Below are 17,248 nucleotides of genomic sequence, written 5' to 3'. Positions count from 1 at the left end.
GCCATTTCACAGAGCCATGCTGCTTAACTGAGGGTTGTTTTTCCCCTTTCTCTCTCCTCAGTTCAGGCTCAGGTTTAGGGTGCTCAGTTCCCAAAACAGGCACAGCCACCGTTACACGTAATGCTTGCCAAAGCAGATAAAAAGCTGTAAGTTTTTCGGAACAGTGCAGAGCTGGGCAATGTGCCACAAAATATGGTTCCTCCAGAATAATTTCATTCAAAACGTTTTCATGTTTAAAAGTAAAATTATGTTCTAATTAGGAGGCAGAACACTTGTAAAGGTTAGGCAGGATGGCAGAATAAAATTACAATGCATGTCTTGCTGCTCCATTTAACTTCTTGCTCCTGATCTTAATTAGGGAAGGCTGTTTTCACCGGCCACGTTACTGGGGGTGATTCCTAGGATCTGGCATAGGAGGCTGCCAGCTAGCATGCCCTCCTGCCAGGAACCCCAGATCAGGCAAAGGGCACGTGGCTTTTTTCCTTCCTGCATCATCCTCAGCCACCAGGACAGGAGGCAGATTTCGCAGTGAGAGTCAAGACTGCATGGTGGTTGCTGTGGGGCATCCTGCTAGCAGCTTCCTTTCCTTATATGGTAAAAATGGCAGAAGAGGAAACAGGGGGGAAGGACTCTTCCTCTCCTCTCTCTCTCTCTCTCTCTCTCTCTCTCTCTCTCTCTCTCCTTTCTAGACCAATCTTATCAGGCCACACCAGTGACATATAGATTTAAATTAACCAATTGCAACTCTCCTTTTTCAACAATAGGTTTCTCCTGCCATCCGTACAGCAGACACGTGGATGGGGAAATACGCATTGTCAAGAGGCAGTGACTAGCTAGCTAGCAACGCAGTGTTCTAGGAATTGTGCCCCTTGTGCATTTCACAGTTCTGGCCCCACAAAGTCAACCAATGGGCTTCATAGCTAAATGGGGATTTGATCCTTTTCGACCAGTTCCTAGTCCAGCGCTCTAACCACTGCACCATGCTGGCAACCACACTTCTCTCCCCACAAAAGAAGAACCCTAGTAGTAAGCTGAAGGGCGTGTGTGATTTTCCCCATGCCTGGTGTGTGTGTGGAGGGAGGAGAGTTCTTGGGAAGAGCAAAATCTCCCAGCACTGCAGTCTTGATAAAAATGCGCTTGCATGCTCACTCACTCATACACAAACTTTTACTATTCATTTTCTTTTTTAAAACCACACATGGTTTCTGATAATACCGTTAAAGTAGCATCTAATTTACTCTTTTTAATTTCATGCATCAGCAAAACCCTTAAAAGCTTATCTTTACTGTCATACCAGTGTTTAATAGACTTTGGGAGTGAAGATCAGTAGGGGAACGGGCTTGCACAATTCTTGATTTGTGTTACCTTAATATTTGTGTGCTGCTTTTTCTAACAACCAAGCTGAGCCTAAAGCAGTTTGCAACAGTAACCAATCCTTAACCAAATAAAAAGCAGCATTTTGATTGCAATAATCAAATCAAATATGCGGTAACATATTATAAATAAAGAATAACATTTCAATAAAAGCAAATTTAGTTCTACAAAAAACTGGCACTTGCTTGCATTTCTGTCATTTTTTGTTATGGTCAACTTTACCCATAGATAATGTCCAAAATAGATCTTTTCCCATTTTTTTCTCCTTCTGAAGAATTTATTTAAAAATAAAAAAATAAAAAAATAAAAAATAATTACATATTTCAGCACAATAATTTTAACAAAAATATATCATCAAGCCAGATTTTTTCATAGTTGTTTTTATATAAGTTTATGTTTCTTGATGTTAACCAAATGCCTAGATACTTAACCTTCCTTCTGAATTATCTGAAGAAGTGTGCATGCACACGAAAGCTCATACCAAGAACTAACTTAGTTGGTCTTTAAGGTGCTACTGGAAGGAATTTTTTTATTCTTCCTTCTGAAGACTTTGGAGCTTGCACCTTTAAGTAATAGCAAAATCTATTCCCACCAAAAGCAGTTGGGTGGATGGGGTTAGTTCGGGAAAATCCAAGAAAAGTTTCTTCCAGTAAAACGTTCAGTCTCACTTTTGGGTATTTTTTTAGAAAAAGGTGGATAGAGAAAGATGCACCCATCTGTGCATAAAATCTAGCTGGGTCTTTAGATAGCACCTAGGTAAGCACTGAGAGGAAGACCTGGGATCTTGCTCTGGGGTCAGTCATAGCATTAAGGTTGTCAGATTTTCTGCCAAGGTTGCGGGGGGAGGGGGGGAGTGTAAACTTAGCTGGCTGTGTTCATGTGCCCATGCCTGATATGCCTTTTCTTGAGTCACAGATGCAGAGAGCTGCTATTCGCAGTTGTTAAAAGATATACACCAGAGGTAGCTGAATTGAAGCCCTCCAGATGTTGTTGGATCACAACTGTCATCAGCCTTAGACAGCATGGACAGTGATTAGGAATTATGGAAGCTATAGTCCAACAGCATCAGGAGGACACCGCATTGGCTACTCTTTATATGTGCTATGCCAAGCTGTGCTTTTAATGTCACATTTAGTTGTCCCCAAGGATGATAGGGTACCACTTTACCTCATATTTCACCACACATCTGCCACTTATCATTGGCTTTTTTTAAAAAAAAAAATCTGTAACAGAATGGTACAGGTGACCACATTCACCCCAGAATAGTTTGACTATCTGTACAGGGTTTTTTTAAAATAACTGCCACAATGTTGGTGTCTCTTTGGAACAGTGCTTAATTCTTAAATTATGGGCAACATATAGGTTCTGCGCAGTAAATGGGAACTGGATTGGGAATTGGGCTCTTTTATAATTGTATACTGGTGAGTCTGGCAGTTAGACATTGTGCTTAATATGCTCTTTGCTCACTCCCAGAGACAAACTAATATAGTAGAATGATCCATGGCTTTTCTGGTAGTTTGGTTATGAGACTCCTTTTATGTTCTCAAATATCTGATTACTGGAAACTATACTGAATAATAGGTGATGGGTGGATTGCTGTTCAGTTGCTGACCGGAAAGAGAGGTGCAAGCTACCATCCACTCATCTTAGGGACTCCGATCTAGATTTCTTTTCTTCTCCTGAACATAATCAGTTGTATATGGCACAGTATACATACACACTGCATTGCATCAGCAGGTATGGTAGAATTAGAAGTTTATTAATAAATATCCAGTTTGCTTATACCCGTGGATGTTAACTAAAATCGATACATGATAGTAAATAAAATGACATTTTAAAATATTTTATATTTGCTCACTTAGAAATCTGCATGATTGCCATTTTACTGATAGTATATCAGCAGAATCCTGATGAGTCTCAGCTTTAGAATGAAATACTAAAGGCCAGGGTGGGATGAGGGGCTGAATGTGACCAAACTGTGTAATCCAGTGTCCTACTAGGCACTCAGACTGGCAGTAAGCAGTTTTGCAGTCATCAGCCGTTTTCTGTTTTTTGTTTTTATTTTAAAAACTTGATTTCTCTCCCACTGTAAACAAGTGGAGAGGATTTAACCATGCCAGCTTGGGGGCATTTTGGGGGTCTGTGAAGGTGCTAGTTTCTACAGATCCAAACCTTACCCTGATTCACCCCAGCAAACTCCCAAATACTCCCTCCTGGCGCAAGAATGCAACTGTTTTGCAGACTTGTTTTCCCATTCTGTCTTTCTGAGAAGCTTTGGGGTCAGGCACAACCAAAGCACAGGCCAAACCTCTGTCCGAAATGGTGCCTCATTCCCAGCAAAGAAACAAGCTGCTCAAGTAAAATTCAGATGGCGTTACAATGCTTGGATATGGGCGATGCCAGAACCCTGCTGCCTGCTAACCACCCAGGGATGTTTTTGGAGCTGAGACAATGTCCCTCCTACTGATGTTGAGCATGCTGGAGACTTTGCATGTCAACCGAGAAGCAGTGCTTACCAGAAGTGAAGACTTGGAACTACTGGAGAACTTGCTATCCAAATGGCACAGTCATCTTGCCTGCTTTATCTGCAGTTAAAAGCTATCCCCAAAGTGATGTCTGAGAAATGAAAGTCTCATGGTGCTGATCCAAAGGTTACAGCCTCCGTATGGAGGCTGCCTGAAACCACTCTTCTGCGATGTTGCTCCACAAGAGTGCTGTGAGCCAGGCTGGTGTTTGGAGCCTGAATGCTTTGGAGGTTATTTTAAGGACTGGTTGCACCCATATAGAACCTGCTCATGCCATAGGATCTGCCTCAGAGGTGCTATTGTTCTGGTTCACAAAGATCAGGCTGTTGGGTACCATGGACAGGGCCTTTTTAGTGATGCACCTGCATCTCTGGAATTGCTTTTCTTAAAAATGTTTTGTAGCCCCCTGTTAGGTGGTTCTTAAATGGACTCCAAAGGCCTTTTAATTTCAGTGTGCATCTTTTGGCTTTTTGTTGCTTGCTCTTTACTTATAAAATCTCATTAAAGGTTACATAAGGCTCCTTACAATCCTCCGCCTGCCTGCATTGCTGGTGGTCCTATCTATCTATCTATCGACCAACCCACCATGAAGCAATGTTTTTGCTCACCTTGTGCTGTGATTCACATGGAGTTGTGTTATTCAATGGGCTCAACAGCATGCATTTGCAAATGCACATTGGATCATTGATGTCAACTAGTTCCATGTGTATCATACGATGACATGACCAAAATTAGTTTGGGGTGGCGGCTGTTGTCTGCTTAGGAGGGGGAGATGCATTAGGAGATAGGCTTCACTCTGTATAACTTCTGTGTCTTGATATCAGATACTTTAAAACATATGTGCTCTCTCTGCTAGATATATAGGTTAAATATCTAGGAGAAGGGCCATAAAATTGAGGGCTCCCTGCTGGATGCTCTTAAGTGATGCTGTTCCACTGCCAATTTACTGCTGAGATTTGAGAAGCATCAATTGTGGGAATTAGAGAGGTACGAGACCAGGCACACTTTATCTGCCCGCTGCTAGCCAATGCTGCAGCAAAGCCAGCTGCTCTGGCCTCTGCTCCTTACATTCTGCTCCCCAGAGTCATGTTTGGCATTATGTCACAAGGTGCTTTGTTCTCTACTAATTGGGAGCTATTATTCCAGGAAGTAGATGATAGAGGGAGGTGCAGGGTAATGTGCCGTGGAACTGCTCCCGCCCCCCAGTGCGGCCAGTGCCGCATTTAACCATGTGGAATGCAATAAGGGAGCAGGCAGAGGTGTCAACTGAAGTGGAAAAATGCAAGCAAAGCAGTTTTCTCCCAGGCATGGAGTCAACCATCTCCTCTTTGACAATCTAAGGAACCCGCTCTCCAGAATCAAAACGCTATGCTAGCTAATCCCTACAGGAGCAGAGTGAACAATCTGCGCTGCAGTTTTTTATTTTTGCCATTGCTTTAAGATGTGCCCATTATCATTGGGCACCTGACATACCAGTTCAGCTCAGGTCTGTGGTGATTTTGTAGGCTGCCTTGCTCCTTTTATAAGTCCTTTCCAATTTGTGCTGAAATATTTCTCTCTCTTTTTCTTTCCCCTCCTACCTCTCTCTTCCTGTCTTGTTTGTCTCTTTTCATCCTCCTGATGTTCCCACTAATTCTAATAAAGCTGGGCCAGGCAGGCAAGCAGGAGGCAGACTTGGGAGGAAATAATTTATTCCAGTGAGGCATAATCCTCTAAATATGTCAGATTCTTTGCTGTAGTGTGGGTGGGGAGGGATTTTGAATAGAATAGAAGATGGGCAGCAGCTTTATGAGCCAGCTAAGTACAGTACAGTGTCACTGGAATGGAAGACATTTAAACCTGTTTCAGTGATTTTGGTGCTGGTGGTGTCAAATCTGTCATGTACTAGGTTCAAGGGGAGATGGGGAAGAAATAATGGTCTGGGGGCAGGAGTCCTGTTGCTTGCCGAGTGCTTGTCAAAGAACAGTGTGTTTGTGATATGTGTGTGTGTGTGTGTTTAAACAATTTTTGAGTCAGGCGAATTAGCAAATGTTATGTAAGCAATGAGATTTGTTTCTCCCAGGAGTCACGTGGATTGAAAAACTCTGACTGGTGTCCACAGAGGCTTATCAGCTCTGGCTAAGCTATAGGACTCATTCAAACCTTCAGTTTCTTAATATTATTATTCCATTTATACCCCACCTTTGTTCCAAGGAGCCCAGAGTGAAATACATGGTTCTCATCTCCCCCATTTTACTCTCAGAACAACCCTGTGAGATAAGTTAGGCTGAGAGGTTGTGTCTGGTCCAAGGTCACCCAATGAGCTTCATGGCTGGATAGGGATTTGAACCTCAATTATCTCAGGCCTTGATGCAGCCATCTTGCAAATTAGCCAGGCACAATTGCATCCCATGTGAGAAGCTTACAGAAACTGGGACATAATCTGCTGTGAAAGGGTTCTTAAAATCTGAAATCTGGGGAGATGAAGTGACATAAGAGGTCTGCATGCATATATCTACACCACTTGAATTACCCTCATTTGATGGATCACAGCTAAATGTGTGAACTGATTCAACCGAAAAGAAAATTGAGGTGACCTTTCATCTACAGTGTTCTGAAAGTTCTCTTGTGTGATGACTCATTCAGGCATGGAGATTGGCTCCAAATGTGGTCCAGTGAGGAACATGAGCTCCAAAGTGCATAGGCAAGAGACGTCTGCAAGGCAATTTGTAAGAAGCTAGGTAGTATTCTTAACACTCTGTAAGTTATTAGTGATTAGCCTTGGAACTCTACCACAGCAACAGCAGGTATTCAGCAGCTTTTACAAATTTATTGTCAACTGTCCTTGATACTCAAAGCACAAATCACACAGCAAACCTTGCCACATCTAAACATATCCAGGCAACTTCTTAGGAAGGTTCTTTTCTGGACCTTCTGGTTAGATGGGGGTTCCTAGCTGGTGTCTAAGCTCTCAGCCCCCTTCTGAATTCTATTGTCCATTGCTTGGTTTAGGATAAAGTCCTTTTTTTCTTCGTTTTTCATTTTATATACACACACAAACATAAAACGTACGCGTTTACTACTAAATGCAACAATGATGAGAAAAAAGGCCTTTCCCTTGCAAGCTCATTATATTATAAACTCTCCAAATGCAATTCATCTGACAGACTGGTGCGGTTTTTGGTCAGGTGTATTCTGCAACATGTCACTGACACAGCAATAGTGCATTAGTAGTGGATTTATATTGAACCTTCCACACATCAATCCCCTGTCCAGCTCTATATGCTTCCCCAATGTTATTGCATTATTGCTGCCTGGAGGGGCACTGTAGCACAACAATCTGGTTTCATGATTAATTTTGATTGATTTTACCTACTGTATGCTTTTTGGAACGTGTATGTATACGGCTTCGAAAGCTTGGTGATTAAGTGGTGTAGAAATAGCAGAAATAAATAAAAGCAGGACAAAAAATAAAATAAACCAGGACATTTTTTTGTATAAAAAGTTGTAGGATTTCAGCAGGAAAATTTTGGGACATGCTGTGACTGGGAACAAAGCAGTATTTCCGTCCCAAATCTTTCTCCGCCCCAAATAGTTCCAAACTATATTTCTGTTCCATTTGATGGGTAAAGAGCAGGGCTTTTTTCCAACGGAACTGAGTTCCGGCACCTTTCAGGCGGGTGGCAGTGCCATTATAAGAGAAGGAGGGAGGCATTCATGGTGAGTACCTCTTTTTCTAGAAAAATAGCACTGATAAAAAACAACCAAGTTTTCTCAAAGTGTTATTTTCTGATGTCTTCCTTCTTTTAATCATAGCATTGCAGTAAGCTCAGTGAGGTAATGTGCCATGTTTATTAAACCACTCTTGTTCAGTTGGCATTATCTGAATACACTCACAGTACACTGAGTTGTTGTTAGCTTCTTTTTTTGCTGTACTTAGCAGATTTCTTTTCCAATTACAATGTTCTGGGTGTATAACATTTTTAAGATATCCTAGAAGAATTTGCAACAGACTCACTGGTATATTATATAAAAATCATATTTTGCATAATACTAACAATTTCCCCCCATAAACTTCTGATTTTCTTTCCACATAGGCACACACATATAGCCTGCTTTATGTTTCCAGCATGTCTTGTGGCATTTGGATAGATTTTTGTGAGGTGGTGCAGAGTCAAATGCCATCAGCGTGACTTCTTATTAAAAATTACTTTTATATTTACACAAAGTGATATGCCAAATTATTTGAAGACAAAGAACAGCAGGATAAATTGGACATTTATAAAGTTTTTCAGACCTGGTATAAGGTCTGGTGGGGGAGTGTAGATTTTCTGTTTGGTTTCAGACTGAATGCTGATAGTGTTGCAGCTGTGTTAAGAATCTATTAGCAAATCACTGTGACAACACCAACATGCCAATTCACATAGTCCCAGGAGCATTATTTTAACGTAGTGGGAAAGATGAACACACATATGCATAAGTGCAAGTGTGTATCTGATTATTATTATTTTTTAAAATAAATTTAAGTCAGAGAGACCATACGTCCTGACTCACTGACGTATCTAGCACTTGGCTTGCTGGTGTGTCTATAGTTTGCATAACACCAGGTTCACACTGTGGGAGAAGAACTCACAGCGACTGCTTCAGTAGCTGCAATTTGCTGGGAGTAATTTCCATTAAATCTATAGAATCGTACTATGAAACTTCTTCACTGACAGATTCCCACCTCTCTCTATGCCAGTGCTGCTCTGTGGTGAGCCATCTTTGTTCTCTGCTAAACGTTCACCTCTCGTGCTGTCTTTATTCTGTCTTTCCTGGCAGATCAAGTTGTACCCTTTGATCACACAAGAAATGCTTCTTTGCCGTTACCTGCAGCCTTCCCCAGAGAGAACAGCAGAGGAGAAATAATTAAAGCATGAAGAAAATCAAGCATCTCAAAACAAGCCCTCCTAGGCTCGGAGAGGACCAGGTGAGGTTGTGAGCGGATAAGAGAAAATAACCTTGGGGAAAACATGGACATCTTATTCATGCAAACTGGGGATGCTCTGCAAGGCTTTACATTATTATATTATTATTATTATTATTGGGGGGGGAAATCATATTCAGGTGTAAGTACTCTAGTACAAAATCCATATACATCAGAAAGAGCCCATGTGGGGTAGTGGTGCATGTAGTGGGCTTGCCTGTAAGAAATGCACATTCACATGTTTAGCCACAGTGAAGTGTCTCCACAGAGAGAAGTTTTAAGGTAGAAAGTTAAGTAATACTCTGCCTGCTTCCATGAGGTTCCTGGGGTGGTGATGGGAGAATAATTTCCCCACTACTCAATCTACCTTTTCACTAACTATGTGAGATAGGCTACTCTGAGAGACAGTGATTGGCCTCAGGTCACCCAATGAGCTTTATGACCAAGTGGAGATTTGAACCGTGGTCTCCAAGGTCATAGCCCAACACTCTAACCACTACACCACACCACACAGAGCATGCTGAGCAGCTACAAAGTCGGAAGTAGTGGGTAAGCTTCCTTTTGGTTACTTCTGTGATCGTTGGCTGCCCGTCTTCTCTTTGGATGCTGTGTCTCTTCTGTAAGCTCCTTTTTCTTCTTTGCATCACCAGGTGTTCTCCATCCGCACGTGCTCTCACAGTGGAGATGTGCCTGCTCGTTGATGTGAGCGCCCTGATAGCGCAGCCCTGCTGTCTGTGGCTGGGACTCCTGAACAGCATCTGAGCAGTCCGACAACTCCTTCCTCCTCTTGCCCTCTTCCTTCAAAAAGCATCAGCCTGTTAGATTGTCCGCGTCAATTTGCTATGACATACATCAGCGTTGATGAGAGGCAGGAACACTGTCGGGTAATTTTGAGCTGCCAGAATAATCAGCTGTACGCACAACATGGCTTAAAGGATTTCTCAGTTAGCAGCATGCATCCTCTGAAGAACTTGGACGCTCGCATTTTTACCGGGGACTTTAATCCTGTGAGCAAAGCAGACAGCACTGCAGGGGCACATCTGTATCGAAGTGTGGAGAATCTACACTGGGCCACGGGTGCTGATCCGCATTGCCATCCCCGCTATGGAAATGTAGACAAAGAATTTGTCGTCCGTTACAAAGGCACAGCTCATTGGTCAAAGTGTTCTGCAGAAGGTACTCCATCCCCCAGCTCACCTGAATGTTGCCGACACTTCCCTCTCGCGTTGGACAGAATTCCACCTGCAGCGCGAGACGTCACCCTTCCTCCTTGTGCCAAAGTGCCTCCGTGGCTTTTCTCCTCCGTGGACGGGGATGCCAAAAAAACCCTAAAGGAAAAACTTCGAATTCACAGTAGTAAAGCTGCAGAGATTTGCAAGCCTCTCAGACCTCAGGTTTCCTTGAATGACCTGGTTCCAAGGGAATGCTCTGAATGCCGGGCATGCCAGCAATATAAGAACGGTTGTTCGGTGAACTGTTGCACCATATTTGTGCAGCATGCCACCCTCACTCACGGGCCATGGACAGCTCTGGGGAGTCATCGGCCTTGCTTTTCTCGCCGACTAACAAACCCAGAAGACATCAAGCAAGAAGCTCGGAGAAGATTGCAGATCAGGAGACAGAACAGCTCGCCCAACTTGACTCTCCATTGTGCCAGTGATGGCCAGGACATGGTCAAGTCCCAAACGACTGGATCCTTAAAGGGATATGAGGGGGAAGGAGACACCAAAAGGATTTTGGAGCTGAGCAAAAAAGGAGACTTCAAAGAGAGACTCTACATTCCAACTTTTGAAGAGTTCAAGCGGATGAGAATCAAGGAGACATGTTTTCTCGGTGGCAGCGGTGAAGTAACAAAAGATGTGAAGGAAGGAACCCAAAAGTTGGAAGAAAAAAGAAACCAGAACCCTTGTTCAGGTGCCCAGCAAGTTCTTGCCAAAGAAACGGTTGCAACGATAGATTATTATGATGATGTATTTCATGAAAATACCCAGAGCACTTCTGGCCTTGTTGGCTATCAAGATAATTCATCTACATGGGACAGGAGCTTCTGCCTGATGAACATGCCTATGGCTAGGGACAAGTGCTATGAGGTGCCAACTTCAGATAGAATCCCGGTCCCCATTTGTTCGAGTCCAATTCCAAGACCACCTCTACAGTCTGCTGCAGCCCTTAGGGAGGAGGGAGGGAAAACTTTTGCTGAAGGGGAGACTCAGGGATTGAATGCAAGACAACTAAGCGAAGTCCTCCACCATGCTGGACAGCCAGTGGTGCCTGAAAACCAGTCTTCTTGCTGCCCATTGCTATTAGAAGCGACAGATATATCCAGCTATGGAGCTAAGCTGCAGAAAATGAAGGATGAATTTATAGGCTCTGCACTGGACCTCATTAAGAAGAGGTAACCGACTCTGTTAGAGTTCTTGAGAGCAATTTCAGTTTTAGGGTACTTAGAAATGCACTTTCAAATTTAGCTGCATTAAGTAATTTATAGAATTTTCTTGCTGAATCAGTATGCTGCAGAGGTGTAATAATTTGCACAGACACTTACGCCATTAATAGCTTTCCCCCTTTTGACCTGTGGGGAGTTCCTTTCTTTGAGGTATCAGGCAGCTGTAGGGAAAGAGACAGTGTTGGGGCTGTGTTAATTTGTGCAGACATTTTCCCATATGCCACTTTGGGAGAACTGATGAAGCTGGGGTTTTTAACTAACTGCTATATCTGATGTCAGGAAGGAGTTTGCCTAACAATCTAGAAGGGTAGTCTTGGGGATTGTGGAGAGGGTGGGGACTCCCTCTGCCTCGGGGGGGGGGGTTGCTCTGTTTCTTGAGCCACTGAAATGACTGGTCCTCCTTGTTCATTGACACACATCTAGATCTTCACAGGGTGGGTTAATTATTGACTTTGGGCAGAAGGTTGGAGGAAATGTCAGTCATGTGAATGGAGGTGACACAAAACATAATATTAAAGTCTGTGAAAACTGACTTTCAGGTGACTTGGGCAAATAATTCAAAAAATGCTGCCCTTTGTAAGCTATCAATGGTTATGGAGACCTAATATATTGGTAGATTTCCTGCAGTGTGTATTTGGGGCAACGTAACAACACAAATCTTATGAGGGATAGTTTCCATGATGAGTTCAAGGCAGAGACTGAATTCCCTTGTTGGAACCATAAGCTTAGGAGTCACTATTTTAGGGTCATACGGGGTGACTGAATGGCACCCTTATTGGTTTATATATAAAGATTTATGCTATGCTCTATCACATATACATCCACATATCATGATAAGTCAGATTTTCTGGCAGATTGTGGTTTATTGTAAATGAGCAGCATGCTCAATCACTCCCTCCTCATTCCCCCCAGGCACGATGAACAAACCAGGAAGTCTTGGCTTCCCATTACATCCAAGCTAGGAATCATGATTTGTTGTTCCCTAACAAGTCCACATGTCATAGGCCAACAACTATGGCTTAAAGTTTGCTTGTAATTATGGTTTGTTTGTTTGTTTGTTTGTTACGGATCAACAAACCATGAACCCTGATTCAGATGTACTAGGAAGCCAAGGCTTCCTAGTTTCTCTTTCTGGAGCTAGGAGGGGAAAGAAGCATTTCACAATAAACCAGAAAATCTTATTTATCGATGTGCAAACATGGGGCAATACAAAATTTGAAAATAAAAGTAACAAACAAGAATGAGAACAAGAAAACTATAAACGCAACAAAAAATACATAATATACAGCCTGGTGAAACCCATCAGAGCAGCAAAAGTCAATGAAAGGGGTATTCACACATTAAAAACCACACAGGAGCTTGGAGACTGAGAAAATGCAGCCCTTTGGTCTAAAAAAATTGATGCTCTCTTGTCTGACTTACATAGAGATTCCATTGTCCCAAGTGCAGTAAAACACCTCCTCCTGCTCAGGTGAGCCAGCCTCTGCTCTTATAAGCCATGGGTTCTCTAAGTATGGGACTGAGATCCATCGCACAGTGTTATTTTCTTTTGTTCACAACATCCCTTTTGCCATAGATGGACTTTATCAAGCTCAGTTTGCTTACATTCAGAGCTTTCTGAAATTAATTCATTTCTATGAAAAGCACAATGGTCATTTCAACCAGTTGCCAAGCTTCTCATGACTTTGAGTCAAAAGCTTATGAGACCAAACAGTTTCCCTTTGAAATTGTAAAACTGAGAGCCATTATTTGCTCAAAACCCAGCTGTCATTTTCTTCCAGAGCTTTAGCAATCTCATGGAGGATCTGGTCTTGACGATGGGAGTTTCTGGCTCAGCGGCAGGGGTGTCACTAGATTTGAGAGGCAACATATTCTCAGGATTTGGCAGTGAAATGACAGGGTTGCAAGCCTTAGGTTCACTTCAGCAACATGTGGTGTTGAGGCTGCTTGAAATTGGGTCCTTGTGGCAGTTGTTCCATGGGGCCAGGTGTGCCTTGCCTTGCCATGTGGATTTCCCCCATGCCGCATGATTTGACCGAGTGCTTGTTGTAAGAAAACCTGTCAGTAATATGAATAACATGGGGAGATCTGGTGTGAGGCCAGTCCATAAGGTGAGCTGCTGCATACAGTCAATTGTTTACATGGAGCAGCATCCTTTCAGCACATAAAATCATAAGAAGAGCACTGCTGGATCAGACCAAAGGTCCATTTGGTCCAGCATCCTGTTACCACAGTGGCCACCCAGATGCCTACAAGAAGCCCACAAGCAGGACATGAGCGCAATAGCACTTATGCTGTCCAGCAACTGGTAGTGAAAGGCATACTGGAGCTAATATAGCGTTCATAACTACTGGCCATTGATACCCTTTTCACCCATGACAATTTTATCATTTCAGATTAAGTTAGCATTCGTTCATGTGAAGTGGAAGACTTCCTGGGTTATTCTTGTCATTGGCTTCTTAAGATCCTGCTGGAATTTTGTGTGTGTGTTTGAATTACATGCAACACATCTGCCCTTTATTTCTGAACTTTCTTCCAAATGTAATTTACTCAGCACATTTATAAGCAGCTTAATGTTTTAATTCTGAGCCTCTAATTTGTAGTGTTTTATCTTCATGGAGTAATCTAAAGCCTGTCATGAATTGTAGAGCATTTTTTTTTACTTGAGCAAAAAAGAAATGGTTGAAAGCATGATTGAAAGGAGATCCTGATTTATTACCTGTTTTACCTTTTGATTGTGAATTGTGTTACCAGGCTTTCTGAGGAATCTGACTTCTGAAGACAGAGAAAGATGAAAACCTAGGGCATTATTAATAGCCATGTCAGTGAATGGGCAGGAAATCAGAGCATCCAGTATATAAGGAATTAAATAAAGACAGGCAAAAATTTTACAATGACAGAGAAAGCAGTTAAGGAAAGAAAACTCCCAAGGTTAAAAAAATAAAAAATAAAAATATTTGGATTTGAGCATATTAAAGTGCGTAAAGTTGCTGGGCTGGGCAAAATATTGTTTTCTTTCAAGGTCAAAACAGCAGCCAATGTCAAGGATGATGTGGGGAAAGTGAGAAGAGGAAAAATTCAGCCATAACAGAAAGGCCCAGCTTGTAGAGAAGATGAAGGAATGCCAGATGGCAGGGTGCCTCAAGATTGAAGTATTGCTCATTGATTTAAGAGGTGGATAAAGATGGTTCCATAATAAAATCAAAGATGAAGTTGGACCATTTGGGATCTGCAGCAGTGAGGTAGTAAATAGGGTGGAGCCTTGGGAACAATTATTTTTTCAGTGAAGCAGGCAAATGGACTACCCTTCTCCAAAAACTGAAGCCAGTTACCATGTCTAGCAGAAACAAAAACAACACCCACCTCATATACTGATCATCCTAGCTTCATTCGAATTAGGCACATCTCTGATTGAACCACCTCAGCCACAAATAGTTGCCGTACCATTATGTACATTTTCCCCCATCCAGAAATCTTCCATTACATTAATTCCTTGCTCTAATACCATATGGGAGAATTACTCTCACCTGGGAGAAAGAGATAGAATAGATGCAAAAACAGTTGGCTAAGAGGCAGTTGAGAGGATATATATAATGAGTACTAATGTACAGATAAGAGCACTCCAGTATCCAATAAATATGGAACTGTGTGTATATGATTTCTTGAATATAAAGAGAAATAACTTCCCACAAAGGAAAATTCCCAGTAGTTTTAATATAATTTGCCATTTTGCATATCACCTGAAATGCCTACCTACTCTCTTGCTCTGGAAAAGTGAGGTGGTGTTCACAGTTCTGTTTATTCTGCATCCAATGTACTTCCACAGCTGGTTTGGGAAGCAGGGCACACAGAATATTAGCCACATCTAAATCTTGTAAACACCTTCCCCGCCAAGCGCCACCCAAAACATGCCAAACTCCACCACAATAGCTCCCTCCAAACCTCCTTTCTCAAACTCAACTCAAAGGTTGGTGCAAAGGCTCATGAGATTGCAGTTGCAAAGGCTCCTGGGATTGCTAGCATTTTTTTCTGCTCTTTTCGCACCATTTTTGCAGTTCTTGTGCTCTTTTAGGACTGCTTTTGCCTTTTTCTTGCCTTTTTGAAGTTTAAATCTATTTATTTAATTGTTTTCCTGCACCGAGCATATACATGGCCACGCGAGAGTCGAACATGCGTAAGCGGGGAGATACTTTTACTGCATTTTGATGCATTTCCTTCTAAACCAGCGTCAGTTGAGAAATAGAACAAGCTAGCTGCATTCTAAGCTGGGACTTTGTCCACGGTGTGTATAACATTGTTGGGCAGAAAGCGCTGTCATCCCAGTTAGGCAGAGCCACAGAGTTGGAGAACACCGAACTGGCATGGACTCCAACCTCCCTTTTCTTCCCCACAAGGCAGGATTATCCATGCACCAGCTCCTTACAGATCAATTCAGAACACTGTACCACAAGCTGAAAGCAGGAGTGAACAAGTCACACACCTCTGAGCTGTCTTCATATCAGATACTACAAAGCGATTCATGAAAGTGAGCCAAGCCACAGGAATAATATGTATATAGATATTATTCAATGTCACTATCCAGAGTTGGTATAGTTACTCTGTTGTTGTTTTGTTAGATGATGTAATTTTTTTATTTTAAAAATGCTATATGAAGCAGCATAGTAACCAAAGATTCACTGTATATTTGTGAGAAAATGTGTGATGGGCCACACAGGGAATATTTATTTTAAAAGATGTATTTTGCATTTTTGTATGAAGGGTTGCCTAGAGGGCAACTATCTAGAATGGTATACAGTTCTTTAACACAGGCAGAAGGATACTGCAGTCTCCTGATGATTCACAAGATCTCCAAATGCAATATATCAAATATGCAAAGCATGCATTTTTGTGTGTGATTGACACCTGGAAATCTTAAACCCCTTCACCCATTCATATTTGTGTGCCGAGTATAGTGAACACTTCAAGTGAGCTACGTAAATGCTAAATATTGTTTCTGCCACCGCTAATCCTATATGTGGGTGTGACTAGGTTTTGTCCTCTCTCTTCCCTCCCTTGGGGCTTGGATATACAGTTTCCTCATTATTTATGAATGAGAAATTATTCATGGTATCTGATAATTTAGGGGAGCACTTTCTTTCTCATGACAGAACAGAAAGTTGTCTCCTATCTTAGTGCAAATAAAACAACTAAGAGGGTCAAGAAGCTTAAAGATTTCATGCACTTTAGATGCTGCTTTTATACAGAAATATTAGGGGGGGCAACCCTTTAAATTTACAAACATGTTTCATTAAAAAAGCCACACACACAACCCTATTATCCACTGCATCAGTAGAAGTGCATTTATGGAATGGCATATGTAAGAGAAAGAAGATATGAGGTGCTTTTGACTCCGCAAGGTAGAAGACCTGTAGAATAATACACTGTAGCTTTCAAGATGCATTTTCCTTTCAACGCATGGAGTTGGCTCTGGACTGCTGTTTGTGCAGGACATTAATTGGGGTGGTGTCCCTTTTTTCACAGCTGCAGTGGCGAAGCTACTCCTGAGCCTCCCTCCAAAGGATTCTGTGAACTTAAGAAGGATGACCTCACTTTTGTGGAGGACTCGCATCAACCCACCGTGAGTTGTGTGGCCTGGGACAGAAAGGGGTTTCAGAAGTGTTGGGTCAGGGAGCTGTAACTTTACTTTCTATGACAGCTCTCAGCTATTCTGCACCCCTGTCACCAATACTCTTCTGGCTCTCCTCTCCATGCTTTTTCCTCCCTCCCTTCTTCTACCTCTCTTCCCCCCTCTCTCTCCTGTTTTCCCGCACCCCATCTCACCCTTCCTGCTTCTGGGTGGCTGCGAGGAACAAGCTAATGAATGAAGATACCTAAGGCACATCAACACTACTGTGCAAATCTAGCTAAAGTTACATGTGACTAAGGGCCCCTCCAGACTGGTGCATTTTGGAGGTGTAT

At 42.3% G+C, this 17,248-nt stretch overlaps 1 protein-coding gene across 2 annotated transcripts in view; it reads left to right on the top strand.

Annotated features, from left to right (window-relative positions):
• Nucleotides 1-17,248, top strand: part of LOC309540851 (uncharacterized protein) — a 73,769-nt gene that overhangs the window by 46,657 nt on the left and 9,864 nt on the right. Inside the window, exons 2-4 of one of the 2 annotated variants that reach the window (XM_082238172.1) lie at nucleotides 8,754-8,847; nucleotides 9,495-11,239; nucleotides 16,811-16,907. In XM_082238172.1, coding sequence (XP_082094298.1) covers nucleotides 9,687-11,239; nucleotides 16,811-16,907 — 1,650 coding nt within the window. In that variant the 5' untranslated portion in view covers nucleotides 8,754-8,847; nucleotides 9,495-9,686. Of the gene's footprint in view, nucleotides 1-8,699; nucleotides 8,848-9,494; nucleotides 11,240-16,810; nucleotides 16,908-17,248 lie in introns of both variants that reach the window. The other variant, XM_082238171.1, reaches the window with a different exon arrangement.

The sequence above is a fragment of the Podarcis vaucheri genome (genome assembly GCF_965113315.1).
Source record: "Podarcis vaucheri genome assembly, chromosome: 1".
In the NCBI taxonomy this organism is placed as follows: Eukaryota; Metazoa; Chordata; class Lepidosauria; order Squamata; family Lacertidae; genus Podarcis; species Podarcis vaucheri.
This window is presented reverse-complemented; position numbering and strand designations above follow the sequence as displayed.